Here is a 27,074-nt window from a genome sequence, read left to right as displayed (position 1 = left end):
GGCTTGAGGGGCGCGGTGTAAGGTGCCTGATCCCCTCGCCTCCCTCCATATGAGTCCCCTCTATCCACATCCAAATCACCCTCAAAAGCCTGCTTTAGTGGCCCACAAGTATCTATATTTGGCCTAAGAGGTGAATTTAGGGTCTTGCTTCCTGAACATTTGTGTCATGAATGTGAAACCTGGCATAAATTAGCATCTCTCCTTTGTCCAGAAGCCTGGCTTCCTCCCTTCTTTGGGAATTGCCCATCTAGTCTACCTGCTCTCGTGACACATAGGAAAACTGGTGTCCATGGGGCTGGAGAGACTTGGTTGGAGTCTGACTTTTCTACTAGCCTGTAACCAACCGTACTGCCAGCTGAAGGTGTCACTAGCCCTAAGTTGGCAGTTTGGGTACCAGACTTGTCATCTCATGACTCTTGGAGATGTGCCGCCGCCGCAAATCATTCTTTTCATTCTACAACCCCTATACGGGGCAGGGACTGCAGCCTCAGGCCCCTGTGTCCACCCAGAACTTAAATCTATGTTGATGCACTTGTGTGGGCCATCCAGGATGCAGGGGGCAGGCCTCTCAGCCCTGGAACTATGAACCTGAGAAGTGAGGAAATCCACTATGGAAGCTGCGGGGTCACATTCTGTATCAAGAACAGCGTGGCATGAGACCAGGAGCCTGTGGACTGTTGTTGTGTACGTATGTCTTAGGGTTACTATTGTGATGAAACACCATGACTAAAACAGCTTGGGCAGGAAAGGTTTACCTTCCACAGCAATGTCCATCACTGAAGGAAGTCAGGGCAGGAACTCAAATGGCAGGAACTCAGAGGCAGAAGCTGATGCAGAGGTCATGGAGGGGTGCTGCTTACTGGCTTGCTCCCTATGGCTTGCTCAATCTGCTGTCTTATAGAACCCAGGACCTCCAGCCCAGGGATGACACTGCCCACAATGGGCTGGGCCCTCCCCATCAATCACTAATTAAGAAAATGCCCTGCAGGCTGCCTACAGCCTGATCTTACGGAAGCATTTTTCAATTGAGGATCCCTCCCCTGATGACCCTAGCTTGTGTTAAGTTTACATAAAACTAGCCAGCACAGTATATATGACATATCTGTAGTATGTATATGTTTGGTATGTGTGTTTTGTGTAGGTATAGCCTGCATGTGGTGTGTGTATATGATGCATGTGCTGTGAAAATATATGGTGTATGTGGTGTGTGTGTGTATGGTGTATATGGTGTGTATATGGGTGTGTGTGCTGTGTGTGGTATCTTTATGTACATTGTATGTAGAATGTATGCATATGCAATCATGGACTACACAGTGAAGTTTCAGCCAGCAGTAGATTGCATGTACTACACTGAGCCCACAAGATTGGAGTGAAAAAAAATTCCTCGTTACCTAGCAACATCATAGCCATTGTTTTGTCACAGCACAAGGCGTTAGTCACAGCGTTGTGGCAGTGCCTTTGCTTTGGTGCCAGTGTGGTGCCCCAGTCAGAGCCCGGGTCACACTGCATTGTAACTGGCAATGGGTCACCACAGTAGCACCAAAGCAAAGACACTGTCAGGGCTCATGGCTCCTGCTCCGTTGCACTGTGTCAGTAGCCACCGAGGTTCACATGGAACACACCCCTTTCTGGGAGAGCTCTGAGTACTGGTGGGTCCCGGGATGGACTAGTCTTTGTGGAGAACCAGTAGATTGGTCCTGCAGAGAAGACCCAAAAAAAAGGCAGGAATAGCACTGGGTAGCTAAGCAAGAGGTCGTAACACACGTAAAGAAAAGTCATGCATCCTGCTGTCCAGCTCAGCGGATTTTCACAAACTGAACACCCAGACCAAATAGGACATTCAGCCAGTTTCTTTGGTGTCCCCTCCCGTTTGAGTTCTGTAGCCACAGCTTAGTTTTTCTGTCCTAAAACATTATGTACATCACACCCTATAGCCCATACTCCTTTGTGTCTGTATCCATTTTCCCACCTTGCTTGTGGGGTTGGTTTGTACAGCCGCGTGTTGTTTTCATTTGTTTATTCTCACTGTTGTGCAATACTGTGAATGTAGCGGCTGTTCTGTATGGTCAGCTCTCGGTAGATATGTGGGTGGCTCCCAGCTCAGCACCATTGTGAAGACGCTGCTGCATTCTTGTGTGGCCATGGCTAGGGACATTTGTACACATTTCTGTTGTAAACATCGGTTTAAACCTAGGGATGAGCCCAGTGTCTCAGACTTCCATGATGATGAGCCCTAGGCAAAGGTTGAGGAGACCGATGGAGGGCACCAGAATAAACTTGGAGGTTAGAGGGTCTGTGGGGCTTCTTGGGAGGCAAGGCTTAAATGTTTAAAAAAGCCCACTCCTGTGTGAATACTCCACTGGCCTGACTTTTTGGATCCTATAGCCAGGGAGAAACCATTGTCATCAGGCAGACAGTGGTGATGAAGGCTCATACAGTCATATAGAGTCCCTGCTGGGTACAGAGGCATTGAGATAGGACTGCGGGCTTCAGCAGCAGAGATGCAAGCATGTCAGGTCCTGACTTCACACCTCTGTGAAACTCCATCTCAGTGAGGGCTTGTGTGTGGGAGGAAGTCTGCAGTCTGCAGTGGTCCCCTGGGCCTCCTGATGCTCCTGCTGGGTCTCTCACTCAGGTGGCTCACTTCAGCCTTCACCGTGTAGTCTGGCCAGCCTGAGGTGTCAAAGAGGTCCCTGTCGCCTGCTCAGGCTTGGACCTATGGTGAGCCTCTTACCTTCTTGTTTCCAGTGTCCTGGCACCGAAAGTAATGCTGGCCCCTCATCTTGTGTCTTTCAGAATGGCAACAAAGACAGCTCTCTAGACGTGCTGGGCACAGATATCTGGGCCGCCAACACCTTTGACTCCTTCAGGTAACTTCCTCCTTTCTCTGTGGTGTCCAGTGTTAGCCACATCAGGGTCTGTGGGGCAGTTTCAGGAGGGAAATAGAGATGAGGCTGTAGGGGATGAGGGCCACCAGCAGAGGCTGGAGGAGAAAAAAAAAGGGGGAAAGCATCTAAGAAAGGAGGCAAAGGGCAAACGGAAGACATAAAGACTAAGGGAGGGAGAGAGCAGGGGAGCAACTGGAGAGGATGGGAGCATGGGAGGAAGAAGGGGCTCATGGCCATTATGGGAGGGTGAGTGTAGACCCCACGCTTCTCACGTGCCAGTCTACAGAAAAGGGGACGCTCTGAGACACACGTGAGGTTTGCACCTTAGCAACACACACAGAAAGCAGACTGACTGCCTCAGGCTTTAGAAGGTTCCTAATGGTATTTGGCATTAGCCAGGACTCCTCAGGACGAGAGGCATACCCCAGTTGTAGTACTTATCACTGTTGTCGGGTCTTGCCTTGGGCCCTGTCCCCTTGAGCTATCCGACTCTGGGCACTCTGCAGGTATTCCTGGTCTGGGTACAGAATCTCCCTCATGGTGGGGCTCTTGGGGTGGGAACTGGGGAGCTGGCCCCCTGTTTCCTCATCTCTGCTCACCCTATCCAGAGCACCATTTTGTGTTCTGGTGACAGGTTATTTTGTTTTTTGGGGTTTTTTTGTTTGTGTGTTTGTTTGTTTGTTTTGTTTTATCCTGCTTCTCTTTCCAGCCCTTCTTAAATGTAGGCATGAAACAAACTGGGTTGTTGTGGGGATCCCTGCAGAGCAACCAACCCACATTTATGTTTAGGGAGCATAAGTTGAAGAGAGGAGAAGGTCTGATACCTTCAACTCATTCCAAATGGGTCTGAACAGGCTCCTTCCCTCCGCTGTGGGTGCCCTCCCCTCCCCACCCACCGAGCCTCCTGCCTTACATTTGTTGCCCTCCCTCGCCCTCTAGTGGTGCCACCTGGGACCTGCAGCCTGAGAAGCTGGACTTCACCCAGTTCCATCGGAAGGTGCGCCACACTCCCAAGCAGTCCCTGCCACACATCGACAGAGATGGGTAAGGACACTGTGGAGGGGCTCTCACTGGGAGAGGCGTGAGGTGTAGAGGGGCAGGGCTTTGTGAAATAAAGTGAAGCTGTGCCCAGCCCCTGGACTGCGGGTTCACTGGCTTTTCTAGAGAATTCCTCCACCCTCCCCACCAGCCCGTATGCCGGTTCCTGTGAAACACTGAGTATCTCTTATCAAGCAGTTGATGTGTCTCCAACTGGAGCATCTGGAAGACTTACATAAACACCAGAAAAGGACCCACCCAGAGTCTCACACTCAGTAGGCCTGGGATTCCTTCCTTTCTGGTCATGTCCAGCCTGTGATCAGTGGGCATCCTGCAGCTGCATGCTGACAGGCCAAGGATGGCTCTGAATGGGAGGCTCAAGTTAAAACTGTAAACCTCCTTAAAACAGTATGAGGTGTGCTGTGTTTTCCCTGCACATTGATGTCAAGGCTCTCGGGCTTCCACTATATGGATGACTCTGCCGTGCTGTGCTGTGAAATAGTTAGACACATCCAGTAGGGTGGAGATTTGCACTTCCCAGTCTTCCAGGGAGATGCTGATGCTGCCTGCCAGTGCAGGAGCCCTGTTTGGGGAACTGATCTCTAGGTAGATTTCCAGCATGGCGGAGGTACGTTCACTGCAAGCTCTGGAAGCCATGCTCACTGTCTCAACTCTGGAAAGCAGCAAGTCCAAGCCACCACCAAGCAGCTTGTAGCACGCTGCCCATAAACCTTTTTTGTTTGTATGAGTACAAGCTAAATCCGTATGCAGCATGCCACGTGGCTTGGAGACTCCTCTGTGTACCAAGGTGGGAATCCGCCATGCTGTTCTCAAGCCTGAATGTCACGGCATCTCTGCTAAGCTACACCTGGATCCTCTGCATCTCTTGCCTATCTCTGTCTGTTTCTAAGTTTGTGAGAGCCAGGCCTAAAGCTCAGGGCTTGGTCGGAGGTTCATGACTGAGAACTGTATTAACCTTCCTAGAGTTCTAGAATGCCAATGTCTGTATTGTGGCAGGCGTTTTTACTTAGTATTTTTTTTAATTTGTTTAATATACTGACTTCTCAAGGGCTCACCAGCAAGCAGAAACTCTTAAAGGAGCTTTAATATTGTTTTCTAGCTTTCTTAAGTGCTGTATAGAAATCTGTGCCCCATATTGGGTGCCAAATGCAGCTGGAGACGTTTCCCTGTCCCACTGGGTCCCACTGGATCAGTTTCTCTCCCACTGCTGGTTTCTGCAGCTGTTTCTAAATAATCACTTAATATTAATTACAAACTATTTAGCTAATGGCTCAGGCTATTTCTGGATAGCTCTTACATATAAATAAATCCATTTCTAACAATCCATATATTGCCACGTGGCTTCATGGTGTTATTCTCTAGTACATCTTACTACTCTGGTGGCTGCTGGCATTTCCCCAACTACACTTTCTTTCTCCCTGTCTCTCTGCATGGATTTTCTGCCTAGCTATAATCTGCCCTGCCATAGGCCAAAGCAGCTTTTTTATTAACCAATGGTAATAAAATACATTCACAACATACGGAGGGACATCTCACATCAGTCCTGGCCTGTCTCACCCTTGTTGGCTCCAGGAACAAGTATTGCTTTGCTTTTAAAAGGTGATCTCAAGGCCTGGGATGGCCTCAGGACACTTGTGTGGTACCAGCCAAACATAGGTGTAAGAAATAGCCATTGCTTCTTTCCAGTTTTTTTAAAGTGATTTTTATAGAGATAAGACTCATGTACGTTAAAAAAAAAATCAGCCACTTTAAGCTATGCGATTCAGTGGCTTTGAGCAGGTTTATAATATTCTACAGTCACTGCCTCTGCTTTCTTATTGCCACAGGGTAATGTGATCCGTCCTAGTCACACCTCCTGTCCAGCCCCAGCCCCAAATCCTGACAACTACCTATCTGCTTTCTGTTTCTATGAATTTTTTTTCTGGGCATCTTTGCTCCTTTTCTGTCTATTGTCTTTCAGTGTTTTCAAGGTTTGTTCTCAAGCATCAGTGGTCCATTCCTTTTTGTAGCTGAATAATGGTCCGTGGCACCAGCTAGTCCACTATTTGTTTACCCCTTCATCCATTGATGAATATTTGGGTTTTTTCCTTTGGGTGTCTATGAAAAGTACTGCTTGGGACATTCCATTCATGTGTGCGTTTCTGTTTAAGCCTTTGCTTGTGGGATTGCTCAGTCAGGGGAACTGTGTGTAACTTTTTCAGAACTATAAAGTGTTCCCAAAGATGCTGAATATTTTACATTTTCACTAGCAGCACAGAAGAGTTCTGTTTTTTTTTTTTCCATCCTCAACCTCACTTGTTTCCCACTTTGGGGGTCATTTTTATTTTTATGATTTTCTTTGCTTTTCATCCAATTCTTGCTGCTCACTCGTGTCTCCCTGTTACCCCTGCCCGAAAATAACTGATGTCATGGGATGTCTTACTGCGTTGCCATGTGTCCTCCATCAGCCTTCTGTCCCTTCCCATCTGTAGAGGCCATTCCTCTTAGTGGCACAGGCCTCCCTATTTGGTACTAAGCAGGAACCTGAGAGAGGTGATAGCCTCAACCCATTTTAGAAGCAAGAGAAGTGGGGTTCAGAAAGGATTAAGTAGAATACCCACGAAATGAGGTGAAAATGGGGCACTCTGGAGATATTTCCTGGATAGCCCCCGTCCCTCCGGTGTCCCCTGGGAGCGTGTCTTGTGACACCAGTGGGAAAACTGAGCCTCGGGAAATCCAGGTGATAGTAACACCTTCACCTGTGAGTGGGGAATGCGTGCGTCAGCCTCCCTCAGTGTGATGAGCAGCCTTATCACATACAGGTTACTTGGAGGAAGTGACTAATGGCTGCGCAGGGGAGACTCTTCTGTGCCTAGCATCACTGTCCTGTCTAAATCCAGAGGACCGGTTATCCCCGTTCAGTAGCTGTGGGTCTCTAGACCTCCTTCTCTAGGCTCGCCCACCCAGTTGAGCATAGGCTGGCTCAACTTTCTAGGGGTGGGGCACCCGGCCCTGGACCCATCCTGCTGTTCCAGATTTATAGGCAGTGCCCTGTGTCTGCCTTGTGACGAGGAGAGGAGCCCTGTCCCCCTTAGCCTTGCCATGTGAAGAATGGACTCCACGTGTCCAGCCACTGCAGCCTCCCTCAGAAACAGGTTGCCAAGACTTCCCACAGCTTGTGTTTCCATAGAGGGACAGACCTGGAGCGGGCTGTTGCCTTGGCAACCCGACTGGCAGCAGTGACTCAGCTGGTCTGCAGCCACCATCTGCCTGCCACACCTGCAGGTTTGTAGGAAGTTTTACCCTGACCAAGCAGGCCAGGGATCAGAGGTGGCCCCTGTACCCTGCCCACTGCTGACCTCAGACCGCTCAGGTGAGAAGAAAAGGCCAGGCCCGTACTTATTCAGTGGAGTCTGCCATGGATTTCAAGCCCAACTCCAGCTGGAAAGTTCAGTTGCCAGGCATGTTTTACCCACATGAGACCTTGTGTGTCATGTGTGTAGGGTGTTCCACTGGGGCCAGTTCCTCAGCACCTTCTTCAACATCTATGGCCTGTCCATGCACACAGTGGGTGCTTTCACAGGCTAATGATATGCAGAGGGTGATTTCACAGGCTAATGGCACACAGTGGGTGCTTTCACAGGCTAATGATACATAGTGGGTGCTTTCGCAGGCTAATGATACACAGTGGCTGCTTTTGCAGGCTAATGATACACAGTGGGTGCTTTCACAGGGCCAGCCCATCACCATCAAACAGATTAGTCCAAAGACGGCAGCATGGTCCAGGCCTTTCTCTGCCTTCCCACTGTGGCCCAGCACTGCATACTGGGTGTGGTAGCAGGGCCTGAGCTTTCTTTTCTCACCTTAGACCGGCCACCTCTCATGCCCCGCTGCTCCAGCTCCCCCTGTCTAAGCCTGGACTAGCCCAGGCACTCTGCCAGCACCCTCTCCCCCTCAACACAGACATCACTCTCCAGCCTGAAGCTCAGCTTTGAGCATAACTGGTTTGAACTCCTGGCTCTCCTGTGCCTCCCTCTCACTGCCCTGGGACTTTCTTCTCCGTTCTCTCAGACTGTCCTTCCTACCCTCTGCCCATCAACTCTATACCTCGCCCCTCTGTATTCCTGCAGTGCTGCCTTTGGCTACAGTTCCATGGGGGCTATCTCCTACCAGTTCCCAGCTTGTTGAACTGAGGTGCCAGGCTAGACTCCCAGCCTGGCATAGACATGCCTGATAAAGACAAGAAGAGACCTAGTTCTGATCCCTGATTTCTCCCACCCAAGCCTCTGCTAGTTTGCCCTGCCATATTTTTTTCTTTTTCTGCCTGGAACCCAGTACTTTTCTGACAGCTTTTGGGACACTTGTCTCATGCTGCCCCCTAGTGGAGCTCAGGCTCACAGCCCTAGGAGGTAAGCTTCCAATTTACTCTCACCAAGAGCTCTAAGGTCCGGAACATCTGGATTATTTCCCTTGACAGGAATCCAGAAGCGATGGTAGACAGATATTTAAACAAATGAGAAAATGCCCCTGGAATTTGAGTTGCATTAACTCTGAAGCTGGAGGTGTTATTCCCTGGGAGACTCAGAAGTGAGAAACGTGCCTGAGGCTGGGCAAGCCTCTGAATCTAGGCTCTGAATTGTTCTCCTTCCTACCTGCTCCTCTGCACCTTAACAGCACTGTAACCAACGTGGTTGTGGCAATGTGGATACACTTACCATGTGCCTTATGTTTTTACCATTTTAATCTACTAATCAGGCTATGATGTTAGGCTCTGTTATGATCCCCATTTTCCAAATGAAGGAACAGAGGTGTAAGAAAGTTAAGTGATTTATACAGAGTTCCTCAGGAAGGGACACAGCTGGAGTCTAAACTCTCACAGTCTTGCCATAGCAGATAGGTCTTTACCTGTGCAAGAAGTTAGAGCTTTGGGCAGCGCCATCTCCAGCCTGCAGACACTCCCATCCACAGGGACCCTAAACACAGAAGACACAATGTAACCAAGTAGCTGACTTTACAGTCCTGAGACAAAAGGAAAGAAGCTATGCTGGTGTTTCTGCAATCCCCTGCCTCCCTGTATGACCTTCAGATAGTTGCTTGGTCTCTCAGTTCACTGATTTTACCTTTGGTGCAATGGGCCCAAAGAGCTGGCATTTTCAGGGATTATGCATCTGTGGGGGTATTTATTAGTCAGGAGCTTAGCCTCTGTGCCTAGAAGCCGAAGAGGGCACAGGGGCTGGGGGTCGGGAGGAGGACACGGGACACACGGACACACACAGTGTCAGTGGATTCGTCTCTCATCACTCTTCAGGTGCATGCTGCAGGAGGACTAGAGGAATCCACCTCTGGGGCCCTTTCCTTAGGAGGGAATCCTGAGAGATAGCAGAGTCACGCCTCTCCTGCCCACCTCCTGTCCTGCAGCCAGACAAGGATTCGGACATGGATAAACTGGCCCTCCAATGCCTTTCTGTCTTTTGTGGTCTAGGTGTGGAAAAGGGAAGCTGGAAGATGGAGATGGCATCAACCTGAATGACATCGAGAAGGTCCTCCCAACCTGGCAGGTAGGTCCTCAGCCTGCTCTCTGCCTGGGCACTCCTGCCGGTCCCTTGCTCCAGCCAGTGGTGTACTGCGTGGATAATAGGAGCAGGTGTGTAGCTTGGGGGCTCACCTTGGACCAGGTGTCCCATGGACAGTGTTTGTGGCAGCCCGCCTTGGTGATACCATAAGGACAGGCCTCTGTCTCTTGAGTGAAGGGACTCATGATGGCTACCACCCGGGTGACCTGACCACACAGTGGGTGAGCGTTCTGCAGCACGCTCATGTGGACAGCGGCTCTACAGTGTCTAATGCGGCTTTTGAACAACGAAGGTGTCCTGCCAGCCCCTGGTGCCTGCTGCACTTGCTCACTTTGCTCTTGGTTTGGTTCCTTTACCCGAGTGGGAGCTCCACGCTCCATGACAGAGAGGACCCGCTCAGCAGAATTGAGTGAATTCAGGTCTAGAGGCGCCGAGTATTTGAGATTTCAGAGGAAATGGCAGGGACCTGGCTGTCCCAGAGATGGGCAGAGTCCCCTAGAAGGGGACTGGAGAGTGGTGGCCTGCCACTCCTCTACCGTATCACCTGCTCGTCTCGTCCCCTAATCTCTTCAGCAGCTGACCTTCACTAATACGCTTTCCTGTCTCTGTCCTATTTCTTGTCCTCTCTGTGTCTCGAGCCTGTCACTGAGAGAGGCAGGCGACAGCCCCACACTTCAGAGAACATGGGCTGGCAGGGCTCTTTCCCCCTTTCTCTCTCTGAGTTTTCTGAGTCCCTTGGATTTGGAGTTTGTGGTTTTGTCATATTTGGAAGTGTGTGTGTGTGTGTGTGTGTGTGTGTGTGTGTGTGTGTGTGTACACAGGAGTAGGCAAAACCCTTCTTGCTATCTACCATCCCTCAGTTGATGTCTACTTTATTCTTTGAGACTGCCCCAGTACGTTTTCTATTGCTGGGATAAACATCATGATCAAAAGCAGCTTGGGAAGGAAAGGGTTAATTCAGCTTACAGTGTACCGTCCATTATGAAGGACATAATGGAGCAGGAACCTAAAGGAATGAGCTGAAGCAGAGGCCATGGAGGGGTGCTGCTCAAAGGCTTGTTCCCTTGACTTGCACAGCCTGCTTTCTTATAGAACCCAGGACCACCAGCCCAGGGATGGCCCCACCCACCATGGGCTGCCTGTCCCCATCAATCATCAGTCCAGAAAAATGCTCCCACAGACCTGACCACAGGTCAGTCTGATGGAGGAAATTCCTTAATTGAGTTTCTTTTTTCCCAGATGACCTGAACTTTTGTCAAATAGATAAAAAAACAAACAAACAAACAAAAAAACTAACCAGTACATAGTCCAGCCTGGAGCTTGACAATGTGGTTAAACAGGCTGACCAGCAAGCCCCAAGGTCCTCCACCTCTTCCTCCCCAACACTGGTACTTAGAGGCACGCAGCACTACAGCCTGCTTTAACATAGATCCTGGAGATGGGACTCTGGTCCCCATGCTTGTCCAACAAGCACTTTACTACCCGGCCACCTCCCCAGCCCCCATATTGGGAGCTCTGCAGTGTATCTCCTCGTCCCCCACCATGCCTCCAACTGTCTGTAGGCCCCATTTCTCATTCCCTGTGGCTTGCCAAAAATCTGCTATTTTTAGAGGTCTTCCCCCCTTCTTTATTTGGGTTAACTTCTGTTTTATCTTCAAGCTCACCATCTTTTCCTGCAGTGTCTAAGTGACTGTTCATCCCCTCTGGTGTGTTTCATTTTTTAGAAGTTCCCATGGGTCTGTCTCTTCTGCCTTCTGTTTCTCATGTGTTTTAGCATGAGGCTTTAACTCCAGCAGATGCTTGCTGTCCTTCCCACTAATCCTGTTGAAAGAACCTTTCTTTCTTTCTTTCTTTCTTTCTTTCTTTCTTCCTTTCTTTCTTTCTTTCTTTCTTTCTTTCTTTCTTTCTTTCAAGACAGGGTTTCTCTGAAGCTTTGGAGCCTGTCCTGGAACTAGCTCTTGTAGACCAGGGTGACCTTGAACTCACAGAGATCCATCCATCTGCTTCTGCCACCCAAGTGCTGAGATTAAAGGCGTGTGCCACCACCGCCCAGCTTACCATATGTTTCTATTGTTTGTTTTAGTAGGGTCTCTCTGTTGTAGGCCTTAAACTCACATTGACCCTTCTACCTTCGCCTTCTGAATCCTAGATTGCAGGTGTGTGCTGCCACACTTAATTCATAGGTCATAGTTCACAACACATCAGAGTCAAAGCAAGTAAGGAGTGGGCTGGTTAAGTGGCACAGTGGGTGAGCAAACTTGCTGCACAAGCCGGATGGCCTGAGTTCATTCCCTGGAACCCGCACAAAGATGAAAGGAGAGAAGCATCTCTACAATGGTGTCCTCTTACCTGAAGACCGGGCTGTTGCCTGTGCACCCACACGCAACATCATGCACAGAGAGAGAGAGACAGACAGACAGACAGATTCTTAGAAGACAACTATGAAAAGAACAGGAGAGGATGTCGGAGTCAGCCTTTTGCTGCCTTATCTCAGGACAGCGTTGCTCTTCCATATACCATGTGCTGGTTGCACAGACCAACCCTGCTGCATCATGGGAAGGCCTGCCCAGCTTCAGAATCGTACAGAGAAATCCACAGTTCTGCAATACTGCAGGAAATTCCCATGTGCAGCAGCAGTCAGAAACCTCCGATCCCAGTTGACTCTGCCTGTGGCTTACCCGCTGCATGGAGGCTTTGCATCACCCAAGAATGATGCTGCCACAGCTCTCTAGCATGAGAATTCCAGGTCCCAGAGAAGTGGATGTTCAGGGGATGACAGTTCTAAGAGCTCTTAAACATCCCTCAGAGCTCCGCACAGCTGGAGGTGCCTACTTCAGTTGTCCCTTGGGGCTCTTGGGTGTTGATGTGTATAGGACTTGACAGTATAGGGGTCACATAATGCAGTGCAGGGTGTTCCTCACTTCAGCCACTGAGTGACAGTGACTGGAGAGGGTATTTCATCATTCTTACTTCCAAATTTATGGAGAAGGTACCTTGTGTCCAAGTAAAGACCATAAAGACCACTGCCTAAGAAGGAAAACTCTCCCTAGCTTAGAGTCCCTGGGACACATGTTGACCAAGGTTTCTATCCCCCCTGAACATTCAGTCCCAAAGAAACACACAAAGGTCTACATTAATTATAAACTGGTTGGCCTATTAGCTCAGGCTTCTTATTAACTCTTATGTCTTACATCTTAACTCATAATTCTTGTCTGTGTTAGCCACATGTCTTGGTACCTTTCATCAGCAAGGCATTCTCATCTTGCTTCCTCTGTGTCTAAATGACATCTGCAGACTGAGCTTTCCTCTTCCCAGAATTCTACTGTTCTCATTGCCCTGCCTCTACTTCCTGCCTGGCTACTGGCCAATCAGTATTTTATTAAAATACAAGTGGCAGGATAAAAGACCATTGTCCCACAGCAGGCATGTGCAGAGATAAGTGAAACTCACTAGCTCCCTTCCCTCCCATCTGGAGCCAGGAGCTGGATAAAGGAGGTCAACCAGCCTTCTATTCTCACCTCAAGACAAGAGGGACACCAAGGTCCCTCTAACTCTGTCCCCAACAGCCCCTCTTCCCACAGAAGCCCGTGCTACTGTCTCCAGTTTCTTGATCCAGCTCACCCGCCCAGCCTCTGTCCTGGGCTCAGTACAGCTGGGTCCTGTCCCCATCTGCCCTGACCCTTCGTTCCTCTTTGTTTTCCCTCTGCCTCACATCCAGCTCATGCCCCACCTTGTCCTGGAGAGGTCACCTCTCCTATGGCACCCTCTCAGATATACAGGGCAAGTCCATCCTCCCAGCCCCGCTCCCACCTCCTTTCACCCCTGCAGAATGGTTCCTGTCCCAGCATTCCTGTTCATTTACGTGCCAAGACTCCCTCCCTAGACTAGGACCCTGGAGGGCTGTGCCCATATGTCCTTCACAACTCCAGGCCATATATGCACCTTCATAATACAACCCCAGTCCTCCTTGAGAGGACACTTTGGAAGAATGGCTTTCTAGAGGTGTGACTGCAGCCATCTGGAGGATAGAAGTCGTGGGGGTTCAGTTGTTCTGACATTGAGGCCGTTCCCTTCACCCCCACAACCCCACCCTGCCCCCAGCTAGAGTGTCCCCCATCGCTTCATGCTGATGCTTTAGTGCCAGCCTAGGTATGCTCTTTGGGGTGTTATTTCTGGGGTATGGCTGGAAGGTTTTCCCATCATCTCCTTTGTTAGGATTTTATAGGCTACTAGACAGTATTAAACTCCAAATCTCAGTGATTTCACACACTAGGGTTGGAGAAGCCAAATGTCCCCAACTGGCTCCTTGGGGATTCGAGGGTCCAGTTGGATTCTGTTTGTAATCCTGCCACCCCATGGCATCTAGGTAGCCCTAGCAGAAATAAAGATTAGGGGGTTCATGCCCTGGGTCGTAAGTGTTTGGTCCCAGAAGTATCACTTCTTCTCACATCCCACTGGATGGAGTTGGCATGGGATCACACTCAGCTGTAGTGTCGCAGCAGGGGAGGGAGCAGGCAGGTGCTCGGTGGGCAGCAGATGCCCCTGCCAACCTTCCTCTTTCATTCCTTCACTGAACTAACCCTTTCTTCCTCCTTCACACAACCAACGTTCACAGGCAGATACTTTGCTCCAGCCATTTAGAGAGAATGCCATGTGTTCTTCAGGAAGGGCATGGTCCCTTCAAGGAAATGACAGGCTGAGTGCTGCATCATTAGAGCTGTAGATGCCAAACAGATGCTGGCGCCGTGCCCAGGTCAGAGTCCCTTGGGGCAAAGTCTGTGTCCTCTCCCTACAGGCGCCACCTTCCTCCCCGTGTTGCTGCAATTTCCAAAGCCTTGGAGCTCCAAATGAGCAGGGGTCCCCAGTGGCTCCAGGCTTAATGCTTGTGGTAGTTCTCCTGGGAGCACTGGGGGTGGGGTGGGGTGCCTCAGTTGGAGATCAGCTCCCTGTTCTTTGACCTAGTTCCCACAGCCAAAGCCCAGGACCCTACCAGCCCTTGCTGAGTCTAGCTGACATTACTCTCTAGGACTCTGGTCAGGTGAGGCCACGGGAGAAACCATGGACTCAAGGTCAGTTGTAATGGGTGGTGAAACCATAGTGCAGGGCAGAGCCTGGAACCCACACGGCCAGCCTTACTCTGGGGTCCCGAGGGACGTCGATGTGTCATCATGGCACCGCGTGATGAACTGCTCAGGAGTGGTCTGCCTGCCCTGTTGCAGTGCAGGGGACATCCCATTCCCGTCATTATGGGTGACTGTGTGCTGCCACTAGGGGGTGCCAGCGCACCACTCTGCCAGCTCCTGTCTGGTCCTCAGCAATCAACAGTGTCTTTAACAGTCACCGGGTATAAATGGCTGATGAGCAGGTCGCAAACAGCCCTATCCAGAGTCTAGAGGAGAGCGAGGGAGTGAACGGCACAGCACTCGGATCCAGACATCCTCTGCTGCGCTAAGATCCCCAGAATCCTCCAAACCTATGGCTATTACCCCAGGAGCTACCAGACAGGAGGACTGACTGCCTTCTCAGGGTGCCCAAGCATGCAGGAGATGCAATACTGATGTGAGTCTGGGAAGTTGCAAAGTGTTGGCTTCTGCCCTTGGAAGGACATGAACTTGTAGGCCAGAGGGGACAGACCAAGTTCTGAGATCCTTAATCTGGCCAAGTTCAAATGGAGGTAAAGAAATGAGGACTGCTCCTCTTGCACGCCTCTGACCTTACCGCTGTCCCATCCCTGAAGGAAACCCCAGGCTTGGGCTTTTCCACCCCCAGGTATGGTGACTTCAGGGGCTAGTTCCCTGTTGCTGTGAGTCTCTGCCCATCCCTGCTCGGCCTGCCAGCAACTAGTGTAGAGAGATACCAACCCGACATGCTTTTCTTCATGTTCCCTGGGCATAGACAGGAGCCTCACAGTCTTAACGGGATGTTCCTGTGGCCTCTGCAATAGAAAGGCCTTGTTAATGGATACATCTGATGTCTTGCCCAAGTTTTTCCTATACAGATTTTGTGTGTTTGTTTGTTTGTTTGTTTTTTGTTTGTTTGTTTTGAGACAAGTCTCACTTTGTAGACCAGGCTGACTTCACACTTACACCAGTTCACCTTCTTCTGCCTCCAGCATGCTGGGATTATACTCATGTGCCACTATGCCCAGCTAGGGCCATGTTTGATCCTTTTCCTTGGCTTCTTCATCAGGCAAATGGCATGCCGTCTGTGATTTGTTTGGCAATAGCAATGGCGGTACGCCTTAGTTCTTCATCATTTTGTGTCTCTGTTAGGAAATTTGTAAGCTAAACTCTGTGCCAGTTAACGGTTAGTGCTGTCTCTGACCTCTAGTGACTGAGCTGGCTTAGGAGAAGTGGGCCAGGCATGCCTGGAAAGTTCTGTGTGACTAAGTCAAATGGAATGTCTTGTCTCATGAATGTGCCCAAGACACTCCCTATGGAGGGCCCCCAAAGGCCCAAGGGACAGAGAATGTATCTAAAGCATTTCTTCATGTAAACCCCAGAGAGGTCGGGAGATACAGAGGAAAGAGCACAGAATGGCATTTAGATTTCCCCCCTGCCAGACATCAGATAAAGACAGGGTGGGAATTGACACTCACCACACCCCCGGGACCCTGAGGGACAATCAGCCTCCCATGAAATGATAACCAAGAATTCCCCTCATCTCGTACTTGTCAGATTTTTTTTAAGATGGTGTGGAGGCAGGAGCTGCCTCCTTCCTCTGGTAGGGGGCGCTGTTGCTGCATATAGTAGGGTAACGCGGAGTGCCTGTAGCCCAGTCTATCCCTCTAGATGGGAAAGAGTGACTGTCGTCCCCTAGGGCTGTGTTGGCCATCTTGCCAAGTCTTCTGGCAACTTCCGGTTCCCTGAACTCATAGGCATAGGATTAGTAAAACATCCCTAAATGTTCAGGCACAAAACATCATGTGAACACCAAGCTTCATTCTCCCTGAGCTCTGCCCTCAGCCCTGAAGCGCTTTCATTCCATGCACAAGCACCAGTTGGACCCCTCTGACGGGCTGGGTTAAAATGCAGGCCTGGATCCCTTCCCAGAGGATGGTGCACATCATCTGGTGTTCCCTCCATGAGACACCATCAATGGGTATGATGCGTGACTCACGCTTGCTGACACGGGCCAAGTGCTTCCATGGCGACACTCACGTCTTTCATTTTTTTTATTGACTTTAAATTTTTAAATGATATATTTTAATCATATTCTTTTTCTTCCTGCAGCTCCCCCTAGATCCTCTCCCACGCCCCCATGTACTCAACTTAGTATTATTTCTCTCTCAAGAAAAAGAAAAAAGAAAAATGCAAAACAATAAAGTTCACACACATACACACACACACACACAAAAAAAAAAAAAAACATGGAGTTTGTTCTGTGTTGGTCAGCTGCCCCTGAGCATGAGGGCTGCCCTTGAGTGTGGTTGATAGACCCAGTGACACTCCATTGGAGAAAATGGAGTTTCCCTTTCCCACCAGACAACAACCGTAATAAGCTTCTTGCTTTGTGTCCACTCCTTCTCAGTGCTGGGATTTCTGCCTAGTTTGAACCTATGTGGTTCTGGTCCATGTTGTCACAGTCTCCGTGAGTTCACATGTAGATCAGTTCTGTTAAGTCTGGAAGACGCTGTGTCTTTGGAGTCATCCGTCCCCTCCTGCTCTTCCCGTCCTTCCACCTCCTCACACCTAGATCCCCAAGCCCTGAGGGGAGGGGTTTGATGAAGACAGCCCATTAGGAGTGAGAAGATACTTCTTCCTGAATTCATTCTGCGGCTGTCTTCGACCCCTTCTCTGTGAGACCTTTTGAGTGTTTTGTGCTGTCCTTGCATGCCCTCGCCATCTCTTGGCGCCCATCACATCCATGCTGTACGGACTGTATGCTTCCGCTCTCCCTCTAGTCGTTAGCTGAGCGTGGACACCTCCAGGGAGCCCATGGTTGGATGCGTAAATGAGCCCTGGATTGCTCTTGTTCCTGGCGGTCAGTTCACTCTGTACTTTGATCCTGAACATTTATCTCTATCTCTGAGGCTGTTGTCAACACAGCCTGTATGTTCCATCCCTAAATTCTCATAGCCACCTAGTGGCATTTTTTGGGTTGGAGAGCTGGCATCAATTACATTGAGCGGAACCCACGGCTGACAAAGGAAAGCCGGAATTAAAATTTGGACAGTCTGACCCCTTTGTGACTGGTGAGGACAAGGCGGCAGCTCTGCAAACCCATTTTCTGACTCTAGGCAGAAAGGATGTGCAAGTTAGAGGTGACTGTCATTTCTTGGCACAGAGAAAGTGGCTGTCTTTTCTCTCCACTTCTGAAGGCAATCAAACTGGAAAGGGGTAGGGAGATAGGAGGAAAGGCCCCTGCTGAGAGTTTTGAAGGAGGGTCAAACATGTGTGTTACTTTTTAAAATTAGACAAGCCCCGTCCTTCCCATCCCATGTCACACACACTGACCTGCCTACGAGAGCCCCTCACCTACAAACACACACACACACACACACACACACACACTGACTGAAGACGAGTGCCTACCTACAAGAGCCCCTCTCCTCCCCAGCCATTGCTTCCCCCGGAGTTTCCTCCCTGAGGACGAAAATAGGCAGTCGTACAATGAAGGAGACCAGAAGCTCTTCAATCCATGGCTTCCTGTCTGAGTCTCCAGGTAGCGGGCCCGTGGGGAACAACAGGCAACGTGCTAGTGAGTCGAGCCTATTGTTATTTTTGTCACTCGCGAGTCTTTTTTTTATAGACTATTTGGGAGTTGAAGACTTCTGGTGGTGACAACCAGGAAGGGCCCTTGGAAAGAGGCAACTGGCTGAGTCTGAGCAGGTTCCCACGGATTCTTCCCCTCCCACCCTTATGAGGAGCAGAATACAGGGAGCCAGGACCTGAGGTAGCAGCTGTCCTTGGGTAGGGCTGGCTCCAAGGAATGCAGGAAGCCCACCATCCTCACATGACACAGAATGTGGCTAGGTTCTCGCAAACTAAAGTCTATACACAAGTCTAGTCCTCCTGCACATTTTTTAAAATAAAGTTTTATTGGCACATAGCCACTGCCCTGTGTTTGTTCATTAGCTGTGGCAGGATTTACTCTGTAGAGCTAAGTAACTCTGCTATCACTCTGTTGACTCCAAACCTGGATAGTAGCTATTGGACAGTGTTCTCTGCTAAAGAAGATGAAAAAGATTGCCAAATGCTAGCCTGGAGCATCAACAGAAGAAGAAAAAAAGCCCTAGCATCTCCCACCACAGAGAATCATGTAATTCATCTAAAATAATTCTCTCAGGGCTTCCATTTCTTTGGCTGAATAGTGTTTGACATTGTGAGGCTAGGCTGGAGTTCAAGATGCGAGCCAAAGCGGAGATGGGCGAGCATTTGTAAGATGTTGGTGCAAAGCGCTTCATTACCAGACCCAGTTCCAGCCAGAAGAGAGCACACAGGAGCAGACTTGAGAGACTAGGAACCATTCTTCGGTGTCTTGGGGTTGCTGGGGATAGAGGTTCTCTTGGATTCCCATGGTTCCCTTAGCCTGAATACTGCCAGAATGAGGTCTGCATGATGTTGGCTTACTACAGGACTGGGAGCTTCTCCTACGTGCCTGTTCCTCTTTCCTGGTATAGCCCTTCCTTGCTCCTTCACCAATCTTCCCTTGCTTTCCTCTTGGAAGCCATCCTGAACAAATCAGACCATATCTGCCCTCAGAGGCTCCCTGGGCCTGCTAGGGACATGATGCCAGACTAGTTTGGAGTGTGTCTAATGTTTTGTGAGTCCTCAATGTGTTTGTGCTTTCCAGAGGAGAGAGACCTTGAACTCAGCCTTGGTTGTGTGGCAGGAAAGGTATCAGGAAAAAAAAGGAACACAGCATCAAGAGTAGGGTCAGGGCCTTCCAGATGGTTCCATCAGCGGCTGTGAGGGTAGGGTCAGGGCCTTCCAGACGGTTCCATCAGCGGCTGTGAGGGTAGGGTCAAGGCTGTCCAGACGGTTCCATCAGCTTCAAGATCAGTTGGTAGAGGCTCAAGGCCAAGTAAGGACTCAGCTGGATGTTCTTAAGTGGAGAAATGTCATGAAAGGAGGATTTAGGAAGCCATGGATCAGGTTTATCGGGGCCTCCTGGTTGAGACAGCAGGGACTTCCTACAAGTGTACACAGCTCCCAGCTCCCAGGAGCAGCTAAGGAAGACGTTTGGTTCCTTGGTTAGGATCAGGCTAGGACTGTGACAGGTCTTGATATCAGGTTATCGGGTCCATGCCCTGCTTTGAACCAGACCTTACCCATAATCCTTTGCTGGATTCCAGAAGGCTCCATCAGTCATGAGGAGAAGATCATGAAGCCAGTATGAGCTAGGGTGTCTTCGTGGGAAGGAGAATCGCAGGCCGAAGGGAGGCCAGATCAGATACTACCTCCTTCAGGATCAATGCTATGTATGACAAGAACACCTGCCCTTCCCTGTCCTGCCCTGCCGCAGGATGAGCTGCACTTGGGAAGAGGTGGCCAGCAGAGGTGCCAGGCAGTCAGTGCTGGGAGCAGACTCTGAGTTGGCCCACTAGGCCTTACCTGTAGGTGCTCAGAGGTAGTGTCTCTTCCACCACTGGTACACCAATCCTCTCTAGAAGGCCCATGGCCCAGGGTGAGTGGGTCACTTCCTCTTTGGCCTCACCACTCACCTGATAGCCATTTGCAAGAGCTGGACACACACACACACACACACACACACACACACACACACACACACAGCTACTTTAGTGAGGCTACTGGTGGCTTGGGCCAGTCCGTGTAAGCAGGTTGCCTGCTGGTCTGCCACCTGTCTTGCCTGGGATCCGCCAGCGCCAGCCCAGCGGAAGGAGCTGTGAAACTGGGGAAGGGGAAGGTGTTGTGAGAGTGTGAAACATCCATTATTCCTTTAGGAGCCAGGGGCCGCTTCTGGTCTCCTTCCTGGCAGCAGTGGATTTGGGGGCGGAGAAGCCAGTTATTTTCATTTCCCCGGGCTTCTGTCACCAGGAGTGACAGTGGGGGCGGACAGGGCTACGTGCTCTCCAGCAGGCGTATGTGAATGGGCCCCAGCTCCCAGGCCAGCGCCAGCAGGCGGGGGTGCCCCCCCAGGACGCGCCGACTCTCACTGGCTTGATGTCGCATTTTTCTGGTATTGCAGTGGCTGGGTGGAGGAAGCCTTCTTCTGGCCCAAGAACAATACCGGGGTCAGCTCAGGGACCTCCCTCCTACACCCTCTTCCTTCCATTGTGAGCTCCACACAATCCCAGGCCTCAAAGTACTGCGCAGCCGGCAGGGAGCTGGTGGTGTCAAGCCCAGGAGAGGTCAGCAGTGTTTGTGATGGTCCTGGTCACCTGAGTTGGGGGTCTTGGGGGGCCAGATCAGGCATATTCAAGAGACCAGTGCCCCTGTGCTTTGCAAGGAACTGTCAGCAGGATGAGGCCTAAAGCTAAAGCTTTCCTGGCTGACCAGAGAGTCAGAACATGCCCAGACCGACAAAGCCCTGGCTCTTCTGCCCATTCCTCCACTCTACAAATAAGAAAACAGAACCTGACCCTAAAGGACTGACCAAACCTTTATTTGCACTGCCTCAGAATTCTTCACTGACCCTCAGAGCTGGCAGAAAGCTCTGACTTTCTCGTGTCTCCAATGCCTGCCTACCTTCAGTTCTCTCTCCTGCAAACCTGAGCCCACCTGTGTTCTAGCCTGCCTGGTGACAAACTGACAGGCCCTTGGTCCAGAACCCTGGTCTCCTGTCTGCATGTCCTTTCTCTTTGTCTGCCACATACCTGTCCACCAAAGACGACTGGAATTTCCCTGTCTATGAATAGTCTACTTTCCCCCATGCCCTACCTTAAGTATATGATTCTCCTGGACTCTGCCTCTGACTCATACATACCCAAAGTTAACAGGCTGCCTCCTTTCCCACCGCTAGTATGTAGACATTTCTCTATCCTATGTATTCTAGCTTCTAGCTGAACACACACCTTCCTTGGCTCTGCAACAGATTCTCAAAGTGGGGTTCCCAGCTGACAGCATCAGAATCCTCTGGAAATTTCCCCAAAGTCCAGATTCCTAACTCCTGGGTTTCTTTGCACTCTAACTGAACTAGAAACTCGAGGTTGAACCCAGATCTGCATTTCGGCAAACTTCCCAGGGGACTCTTCACATACTGCCCTTTGGTTATTCTTGATTGTGCTGCTGGCATTAGAACCCAGGACTTCTTGCATGCTAGGGGCACCCTCTCCCATTGCACTCACCAGCCCCCATGCCGCAGTATCAGGACCCGAGGACCTACTTGCAAGAAAATAGGGTTTTGCTTTGGTTGGGGGAAGGTGCAAGGAAATAGTTGAGACAGGATTTTGGTGTATGTAGCCAAGGCTGGCCCCAAAGTGTTCATTCTGATTCCTCAACATGCCAGTATTTACAAGTGTGTGCCCTATAGTAATGGCTCTTGATAAGGTCCTGATAATTTACTGAGTGGTTGTTCTAATCTAATTCTGTCTCCTTCCATCAGTGGGTATGATTTTTGATTGTTGTTTTGTTTTGTTTTGTTGGGTTGATTTATTTTGTTTTTCATCAGTTTTCTCAGATAAAGGACAAAGAATCCTGCTGTATTTGATGGACTGGGATGAATACTTGAAAAGGGTTAGGGGGTGCAGAGAGGCCACCAGCCCCCCAGCCTCCTCAGTGTTCTGTTAGTGGTTATACTTCTGATAACTCCTAAGCATTAAAGCCCCGGAGAGCCACTATAGACCGGGGCTTCTGGGAGGGTCATTGCCATCACTGCAGTTGAAGGTCAGCTCAGCCATGTGAGCATCAGTGGGGTGAGGAGTTGGGGGCAACCCTGGTCTATATATACATGGAAGGAAATGTAACCATTCTACAGAGTTCTTCCCTTCTGCTCACGCTTTGTGTATGCAGATGCACCATCCAGCCTCCATATGTTCTAGATGGCCACTGACAGTGGCGAACTTGTTCCCAAACTTGTAGCTCGTCAGCGGGAGATAGTGTCATCATACACTAAGTGGCAAACAAAAGCCAATCTGGGAATAAACTGGCGAACACAAGCTTCTGTCTGCAAGGGAAGTCATGATGAGTTGACAGTAAAGAGGCCAGGAGCTCAAATGCAGAAAGCAAGTAGCTGTAGTTGAAGTAATTCTGGCCTTCTCCTCTGAGACTCTGTGGTCTAACTTGGTGAGCAGAGAGTCCTAGGGCAGGTATTCCTTCCCTGGCCTCAGCTTCCTCCTTCCTCTGAAGAGTATAGGCTCCATCATGCTTCTGGGTCCAATTTGTCATGCATATATGTCATACACACAAGCACGTGCACATATGCACACGTGCTCACGCACATGCACGCATGCACACACACACTGTTCTCAGCCACTCACTCTGAGGGTACTTCTAAAGGAAGAACTTGCCAGATGATAAAAGCATTGTGTATAGTTGTATGTTCTTCAAAGACAAGGGATTTTCCTTTTGGCACCAATCTGAAGGGCTTAGAAAACAAGTTCTGTGTGGAGTGAGTGGTCCGGCTTGGTTCCCACAAACCCGGACGTGTATTTCTATTACAGATGGAGGATCTGATGTCCCGTTCCGCTGCCAGATGCCTGTAGTGTCTCTTGTGAGTCCCAGAGGTCTGTCAGCCTGGTGGGATCTGGTAAAAGGAAAATGGTAGCCTCCTCCTCCACTGAGGCAAGAGCAGCTCTGCAGCAGGCCGCCTGCTCTGAGGGTTCTGTGCCAGGTGCTCACTAGGACCCTGTAGCTCTGAGAAGCCCAGAGCTGTTGTCACAAGCTGAATATCAAGTCGTCAATGGAGCATAAGCCTGCCTTCTACTCTGCTATCCATGTCAGGTGAACTGGCAGCAACTGTGTCCTCATTGCTAGTGCATATCAGAGTAAGTGGGCCTTGATAGCCACATCCACAGTGTATGGCTCTGATTGTCACAGTCATTTCCAACTCAGAAGAGTGAGTAACCTTGATTCAGGCAGGATCCTAAGGAGGGAAAGGAAAAAGTTGCTGGAGATACTTCCTGCTTCTAAGCACACAGTTCTCAACCTGTGGGTCATGACCCCTCAGAAAACACAGATCTTTACATTATAATTTATAACAGTAGCAAAATTACAGTTGTGAAGTAGCAATGAAATAATTTGGTGGTTGGGGTTCACCCCCACATGAGGAACTGTATTAAAGGGTCACAACATTAGGAAGGCTGGGAACCACTAATCTAAGGGGTATAAGCCAAAAGAGTTACACTCGCCTGCTCATGTTTTCAACATACTACATGCTTTTATAAAAATTAAATAATTCCAAAAGGCACATTGGAAATTTGATAGAAAAAAATTTCTATCACTATAAGAAAAGTACCTCGCCGGGCGTTGGTGGCGCACGCCTTTAATCCCAGCACTTGGGAGGCAGAGGCAGGCGGATCTCTGTGAGTTCGAGACCAGCCTGGTCTACAAGAGCTAGTTCCAGGACAGGCTCCAAAACCACAGAGAAACCCTGTCTCGAAAAACCAAAAAAAAAAAAAAAAAAAAAAAAAAGAAAAGTACCTCATGACTCAACTTTTAAAGGATTTGTTTTAGCTCACAGTTTCAAAGGGTTTCATTCATAGACAACTGGCTCCATTTCTGTAGGCCTGAGCTGGGTCAGAGCCATCTCTCTGCCTCCCCTCAGTGCGTTCTTAAATATCCTTTTACCTAGCTGCAGTTTAATAGTCAAAATCAGAAAGTTAGGATTGATAGACTAGCTATTAATCTACAGATCTTCCTTAAATTTTGCCGTTTGCCTCATTCATGTCCTTTATAGATGAAGTTTTTTTTTGGAAGGACTAGGTTTTTTGTTTTGTTTTGTTTAGAACCCAAGATCATAATTGGCTGTTATATATCTTTCCTCGGTCTTTCTGCCACGACTGGGACATTTTACAGAGTACAGGCTGGTGACTTTGTAGAATGCTCATGGACGTGGCTTTCCCTGGTGATTCTTCACGACTAATCCTTTTTAAATGAATGCCTTAGGAGAGGTATTTTCCCCTTCTTAGCGCATCGAGCCAAGAGGCACTCGGATTGCAGGATGTGATGCTCATCTTCTGGCTCTGTAAAAGTTACATTTTTCCCTTTGCAATTCTCAGTCAGAAGCTCCTGGAATCTGTGTAGATACACGGTTTGTGATAATACTCTTACCCAATGAATTTCGTTCATTCCTCTTTTTCATTCATTCATTCATTCATTGATGACTTGTACCTAAACCATTATTGTGCTAACCAGCAAATGGTGATTTCTCTGATTTTGTTTTACTAGTTGGTTTTTTACTATAGGCAGCATCTGCCCCTCCCCCTCTATCTAGCTATTCCTTTGTATTGGTTCATAATTTTTAATTTGGGGGATTATAATCCATTATTTGTTCTAAAGCACAAATTGTCCTAAATCTGAACAGTGGGAGCCTCTGCAGACTGACTTCTATGTGTTTCTAAAGTGTCCCATCAACTTTTGCGTTCTTCCTTGCACAGGAGGCTAACTGGTTTTCATCTCATACTTACTCTGCCCTAGGACTAGAAGCTACTATTATCCATAGAGCCAGAGGACATTTTACTGAATGGTTTTTCGAAACCAAGATTGGATGTGAGTTGATCATTACTGTCAGGGCCCCTTGTGGCTTGGACTCTCCTCTCTCATGTTCTTCAAGTCTCCCCCATATTGGAGCCTCTCTGTCCTCTTTGCCTGAGAGTGAAGACTGAAGGGACTGGTAATAGCTATGCAGAGCGTCGAAGGGAATTTGGGGTTTCATATTCAGCCGTGTTCAGACTCTGATCTGCTTCTACCATTTCCTCCCAGCATGTGAACCCTGCCTTTTCTGGTGCCAGGTCCTTCGGGTTTCAGATAACAGAGATGTCCAGGTTCTTCCAGGGTACCAGTCAGTCCTCGCTCCCAACGGCACAGTGGCACCTGCCCTCCCTTCCCCCCACTCCTCCATTCACTCTGTCCTCTGGAAAGAGAACACAATCTCTTTTCTCTGTGCTTCTGTGGACTTTATCGCTGTTCTGTTAGTGGGAGGGGAGAACAGAATATAAGCAAAATAAATGTAGACCAACAACCTATCCTTCAAATCTGAAGTCTCATTGGTTGGATGTGTAAGAAGGAAATTAAAGTGCTGAAGACGTAGCTCAGCCAGTCGGGTGCCTGCCTCGCAAGCATGAGGACCTGTGTTTATCCCCAGAAGCCCACGCTAGAAAAGAGTCCGGTGTGGTGGTGTGATCTGCAAATTGCTATAGGCAGATCCAATGGCTTACTCTCCAGTTTAACCTACTTGGCACACTCCAGAACCACAAGAGACCCAGCTCAAGAAGAAAAAATGAAGATGGACAGCGCCCAAGGAACCCCTGAAGCTCACTTCTGCCTTCCCTACACAAACACACAAATGTGCATGTGCGCCCCAACACGTGTGTACCTACATATGTGAGCATTCACATGCACACACATGACACAAGGAACGGAAGTAAGAACAGGAATGGCTGCAGGCAGGACTGAGCTTACAGTGCTGGCTAGAAGCAAGTAGAGCAGATGATGTCTGTGAGTCAGGTGATGAAGTCATCTATTCTCTTAGTCCAGATAAGAAAACTGACCTGGGACTAGAGCCCATTGTCATGGGGCTAGAGAATAAAGGCGACAATCTGATGTACCTGGAGGCCAGATATAGTGGTTTGTTTGTTCAGGTTTTTTTTTTCCCTGTTCTTCAAAAGCTTTAGGAAGGAAGACACACACATACATGTACATACATACACATGCACACACATACATACACATGCACACATAAATACATATGTGTGCACACACAAACATATATGTACATGCACACACACGTACACACACGTCCGTTACAAAACAATAGAAGAGCACCTGAGGCAGAAAGAGAGCCTTCAACCAGCTGTCTGAGGTTACAAAAAAAAATCTCCAAGCTCAGACCTTACAAAGGTTGAGACCCCACACAAGAACTGTCAGGGTGGAGATACCCAGGGACTCAATGAGAATGCCCTTAGGACCCAGCCCTCCCTTATGTGTTTTTGAACTTGACCTCTTTATTGGTGAAACCCCTGGCAGCAGAAAGCCTTGAGAGTCCTGAGAGCTGGGTTCTTGTTACAGCACTCCTGAACAGGAACTGGACGTACAGTTGGTGCTCTGAGCAAGCGTGCAAGAGCAAGCGTGCAAGCTGGCTGCAAAGAAAAGCTACTGAAACTTGACAGGCCTACGCTCCTCACTGGCCTGTTCTATGGCCGCCTGAGACCCTCCCCATTGGTGTTACTAACAAACATGATCTCCACCCATCCCCATGAGTGGTCTGGTCCCAGAAGGCATCATATAAAGTACAAAATATCCTGTGAACCACATGCGTAGAATGTCTGGTAACTTTAGTCTCCTTACTTGAGAGCTCCTCTCATCTGAAAATGTTTGAATGAGTCAGGACATACTTAAGACAAGTTGGCCAAATCCTCTGGAATAACACATCATACCCTAGTGCTGGGGAGGGGGGGAGCAACCACCCAAGAGCTTAAAGTGCTGCCAGAGGACTCCTCTCTAAGTGATCTGAA

The 27,074-nt window shown here is 49.3% G+C and overlaps 1 protein-coding gene across 4 annotated transcripts in view; it reads left to right on the top strand.

Annotated features, from left to right (window-relative positions):
- Ctif (cap binding complex dependent translation initiation factor) overlaps positions 1-27,074 on the top strand; it is a 243,610-nt gene that overhangs the window by 75,348 nt on the left and 141,188 nt on the right. For all 4 annotated transcript variants that reach the window (XM_013349619.2, XM_005356275.2, XM_005356274.2 and 1 more), the window contains 3 exons: positions 2,797-2,870; positions 3,828-3,932; positions 9,409-9,484. In XM_013349619.2, the coding sequence (XP_013205073.1) occupies positions 2,797-2,870; positions 3,828-3,932; positions 9,409-9,484 (255 nt within the window). The remainder of the gene's footprint in view (positions 1-2,796; positions 2,871-3,827; positions 3,933-9,408; positions 9,485-27,074) is intronic.

The sequence above is a fragment of the Microtus ochrogaster genome, chromosome 18 (genome assembly GCF_000317375.1).
Source record: "Microtus ochrogaster isolate Prairie Vole_2 chromosome 18, MicOch1.0, whole genome shotgun sequence".
NCBI lineage: Eukaryota > Metazoa > Chordata > Mammalia > Rodentia > Cricetidae > Microtus > Microtus ochrogaster.
Note: the sequence above shows the minus strand (reverse complement) of the source record. Positions and strands in the feature narration are given on the sequence as shown.